This window comes from Juglans regia, chromosome 2 (assembly GCF_001411555.2).
Source record: "Juglans regia cultivar Chandler chromosome 2, Walnut 2.0, whole genome shotgun sequence".
Lineage (NCBI taxonomy): Eukaryota > Viridiplantae > Streptophyta > Magnoliopsida > Fagales > Juglandaceae > Juglans > Juglans regia.
This window is the reverse complement of record NC_049902.1, coordinates 1952493-1963602: the sequence shown is the minus strand read 5'-3', so window position 1 is coordinate 1963602 and position 11110 is coordinate 1952493. Positions and strand designations below refer to the sequence as shown.

Below are 11110 nucleotides of genomic sequence, written 5' to 3'. Positions count from 1 at the left end.
GAATGGGGTGTATAAAATTATTTCCAAAGTTCTTGCCAACAGATTGGAGGTGGTTTTGGGCAAGATCATCACAAAGCCACAAAATGCATTTGTTAAGGGGCGTCAAATTTTGGACTCAGTCCTCATAGCGAATGAAGGTTTGGATAGCAGATTAAAGACTGGTTCCACAGGGATTATTTGCAAACTAGATATGGAGAAGGCATATGATCATGTAAATTGAGATTTCCTTTTGTACTTGTTGGGGAGGTGCGGTTTTGGGGCTAGGTGGCGCTCTTGGATGAGTTGGTGCATTACTACGGCTAGATTTTTAGTATTGATAAATAGTTGTCCTACAGGTTTTTTCAGTAGCTCTCGCGGCTTAAGGTAGGGAGATCCGTTGTCCCCACTTCTTTTTGTTATCATTATGGAGGCCTTGAGTAGAATGATATCGGCGGCGGTTACGCATGGGTTTATGGCTGGATTTCCGATTGGTGATCCCAACAAGGGCATTATTACTTTATCTCATTTACTTTTTGCAGATGATACGCTCCTATTCTGTGAGGCAGATCGTGACCAGTTGAGGGCATTAAAGGCATTGTTATTATGTTTTGAAGCAGCATCCGACCTCAAAGTTAACTTTGACAAGTCAGAGCTAGTGCCGGTGGGGAACGTGAGCAACACAAGGCAGATAGCTAGTATTCTTGGGTGCAAGGTAGCTTCTCTTCCCATGACCTATTTAGGATTGCCGTTGGGGGCTGCTGTAAGGGCCTCATCTATATGGGATCCAGTCATTGAGAAGATAGAAAGGAAATTGGAAGGATGGAAAAGATTGTACTTGTCGAAAGGTGGCCGGTTAACTCTCATCAAGAGTATCCTTTCTAACTTACCTACGTACTTCTTATCTTTGTTCCAATTGCCTGCAAGGGTAGCCGCGAGGATTGAAAAACTGTATCGTGATTTCTTATGGAGTGGGATAGGGGATGAATTCAAATTCCATCTGATCAGTTGGGACAAGGTGTGTAGACCACTCTCGTCAGGTGGTTTGGGTATAAAAAATCTAAGAACATTTAATCGGGCCCTGCTCGGGAAGTGGCTATGGAGGTATAACACGGAGATAGAGTTTTATGGAAACTTGTTATTGATTGTAAATATTAGGGCTGCAACCCGAGCAACCCGTTAAGAATTTGAGCCCGCCCCGCCCCTAACCGTCTTTATGGTATCGGCAGACAGAATCGACCCGACCTGACCCGCACATTCCTGATCAAGTCAACCCGTGTTTTTTTTTTTCCTTTTAATAATCAGATTCAAACGTCGAGCGATATACAAATACTAGCGATTTGCAATTCCTTTGCATAATTTTCATATATAAAACCCTTTGTCTCTACAAACACCACAAGGCAATGCAACCTTTCTCTGCACCAAAACCCACCAAAATAGGACACAGCAAAAGCCAAACCAAAGAGACAAGTGAAAAAAAAAATTAAGAAGAAGAAGAAGAATAATAAAATTTTGGAGAAGGTAGCGTCATTTTTTAGTTTACCCGTATGTTCACAGCGGCTTTGGTATCATTTTTTTTTTTCTTTTCGTTTTTGAGGCATTTATTTAAATGGTTGGAGTCCAGATTTTCATGAGTCATTTTTTCTTTTTGGTCGGTAACTTTCATGAGTAGTTTGATGAGGATAAATTCACCTAATGATGGTAGGAAGATGAGTTGTTTTCCATCTAGACGACGGATGAACGAAGGGGAATGGAGGCGATGGTCATGGCGTCATGACGAAGAGAAGTGAGGATTCTGGGAGGTGGGGCTAGCTGGCTGGGCTTTTCATTTGCAAAGGAAAACGTGTTCTAAAGTTTTATAAGCCAGGTTGTACGGGGTCGAACCCGAACAATAGTTAAACTGCCTTTTTCGGGTCGGGTCGGTTTGGATTTTACGGACGGACCGGGTTGTTCAATTTCCTGCACAGGCCTAGTAAATATGGAAGCTTATGGGGGGGCTGGTGCACTATAGAGGTAAATGGGGCCGGCGGTGTTGGAGTTTGGAAACACATTGGGCGTGGGTGGGGGGATTTTAGTAGACACACTAAATTGGTGTTGGGAAGGGGTTCTTGTATTAAGTTCTGGATGGATATATGGTGTGGAGAAGAGACCCTAAAGGATGCATTTCCAGCAGTTTTCCGAGTGGCATGCAACCAGGAAGCCTCAATAGAGGATCTTATGATTCTATCAGGGGACCAAGTGCAGTGGAATGCCACGTTTAGTAGAGAGGCACAAGACTGAGAAGTGGATATCTTTGAGGCTTTTTTCAGTTTGGTTTATTTTGTAAAGCCAGAGAGACAACAAGCTGATAAGATGTGGTGGACTCCTGCGGGTAAGGGCATTTTCTCAGTTTGATCATACTATAAGTCCCTTTCCCAACCTGTTAATATTTCGTTCCCATGGAGGAGACTTTGGCGAAATAAGGCGCCCCCGAAAGCGATTTTCTTTACATGGACAGTAGCATGGGGGAAGATTCTGACTATCGACAATTTGAGGAAGCGTCGGATAGTTATAGTAGACTGGTGTTGCATGTGCAAGAGATCTGGCGAGTCAGTGGAACATCTCTTGCTACATTGTGAGACAGCTAGAGCCTTGTGGATGGAAGTCTTTAGCCGGATAGAGTTATCTTTTGTTATGCCTGAAACTGTGATAGATCTACTGGCCAGTTGGACACTCCCAAGAGGAGTCCAACAAATTAAGGCGGTGTGGAAAATGATCATGATCTGTATTATGTGGTGTATATGGCAAGAACGCAATGATCGGACTTTTGAAAACAAGGAGCGGTCTTTGGAGAAACTTAGAACCCTATTTTTCCGTACTTTATGCTTATGGGTCATTGCTCTAGACTTTAATGGCCTGAATGTTCATGACTTTTTAGTTTCTCTTACTTCAACCTAGATAGGTCTTTTCTCTTGTATATCATCTTGTGTACTTGGGTTTTGCCTATCTCTATTTATATAAATCGATTACTTATATAAAAAAAAGAAAAAGAAAGAAGATAATGATGGAACATCAACTCTAGTTTGCAACTCCAATATTTATAAGAAAATGTATAAAATTGATGCATCATTAAAAAAAGGACTAACATAAAGAAATCACAAGTGTGCCAAATGTTATCTCCCCATTATGATTAAGCCAAAATAGTTCTAAAACTATTGATAAGTTACGCGCTGGCAACAAATTTACTTATTATTCGGTATTTCTTCGGTTCTTCTATCAAATAATGTAGTTTACTCTTTGTCCCCAACTTAGACAATTTGAGATCCTTCCTTTCGCGCATTACAAAGTCTCTAATACCAATGACGTCAATAGCACAGACTTGTATCCCACAAAAATTGAAGCCAAACCCAAAATTCAAATCTTAACTTTGTTAATCAAGAGTTTCGTTATCTACTATTGCTCATGCAAACAATATATAACCACTGCATTTTGCCCCCAAAGAACCTGAAGATTTGATTGGCTAATATAACCCGAACCCATGGAAAGTTTCAAATGCAAACTATATGAAGCAATAGCAATGACAAAAACAGTAGAGAAAAAGAAAAAGACTAACCCGAATTCAAAGGAATGTGATAGAGAGCACCCACAGTGACATTATCAGGATCTTCGATCCCATTCACTTGCTCGATGCTATCCATGCTCACCCCAAACCGGCTCGCCAAAGACTGTACACTATCCCCATCTTTCATCACATAGCTCAACAAGTAATTCCACAACCCACTGGAGCAGCCACAACCCACTATCCCCATCGGAATTGCCTTCCACCTTATGCACTGACTCGTCATCGAGCAATTGAGAATGTGAGACTTTGTTGCTTTTCATCCTCAAGAAACCGTAGAATTTTCGGAACTTCAGAACGGTATGGCTGGCTTCGTTACTGTGAAACGACACTCCGGCTTCATCCACGAACTTCCTCACCCTGACGTTCCCGACCACCCTCCCGTCGCCGTCGGTTTGCAGCGCCGTGATGACCGATTTTATAGCCCGACTCTTTGGAAAATCTCCTCCACCTGAGCAAAGAGCTTGTGATTCTTGAGACCCAAGTAGCTATTCGCCAAGGTTTTGAAGGCTAGAAAATCACGGAGAGTACGAGGTTTTGCATTTTCAAAATCAGCCAAACCAATTGAAACCGATGAAAATTTCGAACAAATTAAAATTAAAAAGAAAAATGAAGTAGAGTGGAAGAGTGGGGAAATACCTTTGAAGGTCCAGGAGTGATCAGAAGGTTTAGATGAGATGAGATCATCTGGAAGATCGAGCTTGCCTTCCCCAATTAATGAGTCGCGAGTGAACTTTTTAATAATGGGAACTCCCATGTGGAAGGCGAAGTGAGAGCGATGAATACGAAGAGGGATTGGTGCTGGAAGTGTTATTTTCCTTTCTCATAAATATTTTTTTACAGCAACAGGCAAGTGAAGTTTGATGGCCAGACGGATTTAACAGAAAGTTAACGGAATAAGAAAATTCCGTTAAAACAAAAAAATTTCGTTTGATATGCTCTTTATATATATAAAGATAAATAAAAAAAATTACAAAATTGCCAACAGAATGGCTTAGGCGATGTGATTTCCCTTACATGGAGGGACCGCCGCATCATTTGAGAATATCAAAAATCTTATCTTGAAATAAAATTATTTTCTCCATATAAACTTCTATGCAACATTACAATTTAACTTCGAACAGACCATATATAGATATATACTTAGCCACGCGAGAGATCGATAAGAAAATGTCCAACTTCCTGCAATTTTTGGGGCAACATGTGACCACTTCCTTCTTCCTGAATCCCTTTGTTTTAGCTATCTTGTCCGCCATCTTCATACTTCTCATGTTCAAATGGTCCTCCACCCTTCCAAGCACAAAACATAACTCACCACCTTCTCCATCAAAGCTCCCAATCATTGGAAACCTTCACCAACTAGGCTTGCAGCCTCACCGTTCACTCAGATTCTTAGCTCAACGCCATGGCCCCCTCATGCTGCTTCACTTTGGCAGCGTCCCAACCCTTGTTGTTTCATCTGCCGATGCTGCCAGAGAGATCATGAAAACCCATGACCTCATCTTTGCAAACCGGCCCAAATCAAGCATGTTCGAGAAACTGCTATACAATTACAAAGATGTGTCAATGGCCCCCTACGGCGAATACTGGAGGCAGATGAAGAGCGTATGTGTAACGCCCCGTACCCGAGGGTCCGGAGAGTTAACTTATGTCACTAACAAACCCGTCTCTCCAAGCACCTAAAACTCCAAGGACTTTAAGATTAGCACACAATTCATATTTTTCCAAATAACCATAATAAAACTCCATAAGTTATCATTACAAAACATAAACCAAAAGGGGTCCACAATCTCCCAATAACCTCAAAAATATAATAATACATCTTTAGGTCTCAATAGGTCCAAACAACGTAAAGTACTTCAAATACTCAAGTTAAATCCATCTACTAACAATGGTACTCTAAAGTACCCAATCCTTCCATCCATATCGAGCCAGCTTCAATTCTATTCCTGACCCCCAGCTGGGAAATCCATATCATCTGAAAATATATGAAGATAAGGGGGGTGAGTTATCAACAACTCAGTAAGCAGAGAACATATACTAGCATGTAAACATGAGCCCTTTTCAGAAAGTTCAATATTGAGAAACAAAACATTTTATTTTTATATGCAGATCTCAGAAAACGTGTTATCAGAAAATCAGAGCGACTTTTCAAACATTTCATACTCAAGTCAACAATTCATATTTGAGGATCCATTTCATATTCAAAAACACTTTGGCATAACATAACTGAACATCTCCATCTTATCATGTCATATCATATACCATGTTTAACCCCCGTGGTAGGGTTGTGCTATCCCCGGTGGCCAAACCAGGCAGTATCATGTGGTGAACTTCCCCTTTTTCAATCTCGGAGCCCCGAGTGTGCACACAGGAAAGAACACGTAAAAAGACCACTTTGTTTTCAAAGTGGGTGCACTCATATCATATCATGGTGGTACCAACCATATCACGTGAACAGTATCATCATTTCAGAACCATATTCAGAACAGATAAGTATGCCAAAGTTTTATCATATCCATATCATATCAAAACACGTGCGAAACATATTCATATCATTTCTATTTGATCAAAAACAGATCCATATCATTTCATATCACATGCATAAAAATTTCAATGATATCATATTCGCTCTTTTGCATATTTCAGAAACATGTCAAATATTGCTCATGTCTACACATTTCATGTCAAAAACATTTCTTTTCTCTTTCATATGTATCTCATGAGGGAATGCAAAACATATACTGAGGTTGTTTTTCACTTCTTCTTTTTAAAACAACATGCACATTTTTTTACAAACCAACCTCAGTTCATTTCTTTTTATGCAAATCCAGCATAGGAACCCCGCTTACCTGGACTTCTTAGCTTTTCGAAAATTTCCTCAATAATGTCGAACCAAAATTAATCGTCGCCTATAAGATAATCACGTAAATTTTTATAAGTCTCCAATCAATCTCATATTTTGATATTCAAGCCTACACTTATAAAATAGTCCATTTTTAATTCCTCAATCTCAAAATTCTCATTATTTTCAACATCACTTTCTAAACTCATCAATATCCGACTTCGACTAAACATTTAATTCTAACTTACTTACAATTGAAGTGTAACTTTAAAATTCCTACTATATAATATAATTATATAAAAAAATCAAATTCGAGTCTAACTACCCATATCTATAACAGTGAAATTTTAGCTTGCTAAAAACAAAAATCTCCGTCAAATAAAATTACTAAAACAGTTTATCAAACATAATAAATCACGTCTAATAAAATTAGACGGGTTTACCAAAATGACGTATAACTATTTAATCTCAAGTCTTACTCGCTAAAAAAATAATTCACTAGGTTTAAACACTAATCAATAAAATTAAGTCTATAGGTATAAATCTTGTAGTTCATTGAAAGCCCCTCCAGAAAATAAAGTATGCCTTTAATAATAGGGGTTGAAAGGTCAAACCCGAAACACACCATTCTACCTACTGTATCCTCCGATATATATATACTAAATGTTTCTATTTTAAGCACTAATCACAACTACCGAACACAACCTGCAAGGCTCAAGCGGGAGTTGCAACAGAACTCACCCACGACCAAACAAGGCAGTGACACCATGGGAGTGCAACGAAGGCTGGGCTGAGTCGGTGATGATGTCCTCGACAGCGTTGCACGGGGAGAGAGAGAGAGAGAGACCTGAAACCGAGAGAGGGAGTGGGACAGTGAGAGAACGGGGGAGAGACCGAAAGGGAAGGACCTCAACCGGAAGTGCACGAGCTTACCGAGGGAAAACTGAGGCTGGGTGCGGTGGACCAGTGTGATGGGGAGTCCTTGCCGGCAGTATCTGTGGGGCACGGCGCGGAGGAGCTCACGAAGGAATGCGACAGCAGCGGCTTGGACGCTGCTCTGTTTTAGACAACTAAAACAGAGGATTTTCGGGGCTAGCAATGGAGGCTATGGCGGCGTTGGGAGGCGGCTACAGGCTGAGCTTCCGCGTGGGCTAGGTCCGGGGAAGGTGGCGATTCGTTGGCTGGGCTGGTGCTCTGCCTTTCGGTGGTGCAACTGAGGTAAGGTTTACACGGAGAGGGTGGTGGTGCACGGCTTGAGAAGTGTTTATCCGTGTGACTGTGGAGGTGATAGCCGAACTGCTTGGGAGGCTGCGGCGTGAAAAGAACAAAGGGAGAGTAATTAGGGTTGAGAAAGACTTACTCTATATATTGGCTATAAATGGAAAACAGACTTCTTAAAACAAAGTGCAGGAAACGTGCATGAAGAAAAAAAAGAAAGATGGTGTTATAAGTGTGACGGAAACTTAGAGGCGTTAAGTACGTACGTGAGTGAAGCAAAGAGCCGGGTTTTACAGTATGCGTGCTACATCTTTTGAGTAACAAAAGGGTTAAGTCCTTTCGCGGTGTTAGAGAGGAGGAAACCACCTTGATGATTCAGAAGATCAAACAGTCGTGTTATTCTTCAGGTACTGTGAATTTAAGCGAAGTGTTTGCAAAGCTTACAAATGATGTAGTGTGCAGGGTGAGTTTAGGAAGGAAATATAGTGGAGGGGAAGAAGGTGGGAGCAAATTTAAGGAACTTTTAGGGGATTTTGTGGAGCTGTTGGGTATTATCAGTGTTGGGGACTATATTCCATGGCTTGCTTGGGTGAGCCGTGTAAATGGCTTGGATGCTAGAACAGAGAAGGTGGCTACACGGCTGGATAATTTTCTAGAAGGAGTACTTGAAGAGCACACAAATTTTCAGAAGAAAGCCAGGAGTGATGGCCATGTGAGTCCAGAAAATGAAGATCAGAAAGACTTTGTTGATGTTCTTCTTTGGATTCAGAAGGAAAACGTGATCGGTTTTCCTGTCGAAAGAGCTAGCATCAAGGCTGTAATCCTGGTAAGCAAACTCGTACGTGTGCGTGCGCTAGAGACCGGCCAAGTCATGGATCGAATTGTCTATCGATCCGTGTAATTTTGTTCTCATTCTTGGCTTTCTCGAGTTTACGGTAGGAAGTATGATTACGTCATATGTTTGAACCGACGAGATATTTTTTCCCTTTCTGACCAGAATAGGAGCTAGCTAAAGACCATATACATTTGGTTTTGGAAGTTTCTACTACTAAGAAAAATGAGACAAACACTTCTAAATCTTTTAGCATTGTGTTACTATTGACACAAAATTAAGGTGTCGGGCAATAGCTTTATTTATGTTTGAATGGTAAAACCCTAACAGGTGGGATGTTAATATTACATGGTCTTAACCAAAACGGTCTGCTCACTTCAGGAGGGTTTTGCATGTAATGCTTTTTGTTTTTGGGTCACATACATATAATTGACAGCTTTCTTCAACATTTACAATCTTTTATTACAGGATGTATTCGCCGCTGGAACTGACACTGTGTATACAGTTTTAGAGTGGGCAATGACAGAGCTGTTAAGACACCCAAACGCCATGGAGAAGGTGCAGAATGAGGTGAGAGGGATCAGTACCGGCAAGGAAAGAGAAGTAACAGAGGATGATTTGAATAAAATGCATTACTTAAAGGCAGTAATCAAAGAGACATTTCGGTTGCATCCACCAATTCCACTGCTAGTTCCTCGGGAATCGACTCAAAGTGTCAAATTACAGGGCTATGACATTGCAGCAGGAACACAAGTAATAGTCAATGCATGGGCAATTGGAAGAGACCCAACATCATGGGATGAACCAGAGGAGTTTCACCCAGAGAGGTTCTTGACAACCTCAATAGATGTGAAAGGACATGACTTTGAGTTAATCCCATTTGGTGCTGGAAGGAGGAGTTGCCCAGGCATTCCTTTTGCCCTCACTATTATCGAGCTCGTTTTGGCAAATCTGGTGCAAAAGTTTGATTGGGCGTTGCCTAATGAAGCAAGTGGACAGGATTTGGACATGTCTGAATCTATTGGTCTAACAATTCATAGAAAGTTTCCTCTTACAGCAGTTGCAACTCCATATTTTGATTAGTATATAATATGCATTAGCAAAAGAATATGTTAAACAGGAGATCAGGATTATGTGAAGCAGCTAGTAGGAGTCTAGAGAGATCAGTTCTGTATCAAGCCATAGAATTCATCTCATCAATTAGTGTTCTGATCTCTATCTATTAGGTTCTTATGTTTATCACTTCATCTCTATCGTCATTGTAAGGCTATTTAAAGCCACGTAATCTATGGAATAAAGCAGTTTTTAAAGTAGTAAACACCGAGTCCTGTGTTACTGTAACACTCAGATAACTCTTCGGACTGGAGTATATAAATATGTTATGAAAGATGATTTTAGGTTACAAGAGCTAACTCTCCGGACTGGAGCTTTACAGTTACTTTCTAATGGATTCCTCGTTAGGCTCTAAGTAGAATTGCAGGGTCTTAACAGAATACTTAACTTCAGTTTTGCCAACAAGAACTTTCCACTAGTCAGCTTGCTGGCGGAGAAATTAATTGTTAGTAAAGAATAGCGCCTGATATTAACTACAAATTATTGTAAGGAGCATAATTATCATATTGTTTAAGCTTTACAAATACGTGTATAATGTGTGCACCATAACAGATAATTTCTCCCTCCCTCTCTCTCTCTCTCTCTCTCTCAAGAACTCCCATGTGTGAAAAACGAATGATTTGCTATAGATCAAGAGTTCTTTATTCTTTCGTGATCAGAAGCTTGTGACCAATCCTACATGTAAGAAATGAGCACCCATAGTAGGCACCCTTTAACTTCTCTTGGAGGTTATGAAGTGGTTCCACTTCATGAGGCTTGATGGCTGGCCATTAAGGGTCAGCCGGGGTTTACGCTTAGAGGGGCTATTTACATAGCCCCTCCTCCCCCTTTGTATGAGACACTTGTATCAAAGATAGAAAATCTCTTCCTCAAATGATTAGGTTGTGAAATTTATGAGTGTTGCTCTAATTTTATCACGTAAAACACTCCACCATCGATGTGAAGAACATGGACGAATAACGGCGCTGGAGAATCCATAGAATAATCGCACTCGATCTACGATTTACCAACGAGGTAATATTACTTCTGCTACATATTCTGATCTAGTATTTATAACATTGGTATCAGAGCCCAATCGGTTGTTCCCGATTTATGTTTTTGACGTGCCCATTATAATTTCATTTACTGAAATATTTCTGCATGATGAGAATTTTTTTTCCTCTATTGGTAAGCATGGCCACCTGAGAGGTGGTGGTGCACCTAGATGTTGGGCCATACAGCAGCTTCACATGGATGGATTCACCCCTATTGTAACGCCCCAAACCCGGTTGGTCTGGAGAATTACTACATGTCACTTAAGAACATGTTTCCCAACACAACTAAAATAAAACTCCAAAACTTTATTAGCAAAACTCAATCTCATGTACTCTAAATAACCACATTGAAAACTCTACGAAGTCATTACTGCAGCAAAATAAATTAAGGAGTCCACAATCTCCCGGTAGTCATAACAAACCAAACTAATAATTTCATAAGTCTTACTAAACCCAAGCCCAAGATATAATTAAATCTAAAAGACATTAAAACT

The 11110-nt window shown here is 40.5% G+C and overlaps 2 protein-coding genes across 2 annotated transcripts; both read left to right on the top strand.

Annotated features, from left to right (window-relative positions):
• The first annotated feature begins 403 nt into the window (after positions 1-403).
• Positions 404-1159, top strand: LOC108983081. Its single transcript, XM_018954612.1, has one exon. It carries the CDS (start codon positions 404-406, stop codon positions 1157-1159), a length of 756 nt encoding a protein of 251 aa, XP_018810157.1.
• Positions 1160-4712: 3553 nt separating this feature from the next.
• LOC108998521 (cytochrome P450 71A24-like) lies at positions 4713-9787 on the top strand. The gene is made up of 3 exons (XM_035686154.1): positions 4713-5183; positions 7934-8463; positions 8938-9787. Exons 1-3 carry the CDS (start codon positions 4745-4747, stop codon positions 9550-9552), a joined length of 1584 nt encoding a protein of 527 aa, XP_035542047.1. The 5' UTR covers positions 4713-4744; the 3' UTR covers positions 9553-9787.
• Positions 9788-11110: the final 1323 nt, after the last annotated feature.

Bases quoted from the DNA above. Each gene is read 5' to 3' on its own strand.
- LOC108983081 (XM_018954612.1), top strand. From the start codon at position 404: ATGGAGGCCTTGAGTAGAATGATATCGGCGGCGGTTACGCATGGGTTT.
- LOC108998521 (XM_035686154.1), top strand. From the start codon at position 4,745: ATGTCCAACTTCCTGCAATTTTTGGGGCAACATGTGACCACTTCCTTC. The intron at 5,184-7,933 runs GTGTAACGCCCC...CGGGTTTTACAG, and splicing joins GAGGCAGATGAAGAGCGTAT to TATGCGTGCTACATCTTTTG. The intron at 8,464-8,937 runs GTAAGCAAACTC...CTTTTATTACAG, and splicing joins GCATCAAGGCTGTAATCCTG to GATGTATTCGCCGCTGGAAC.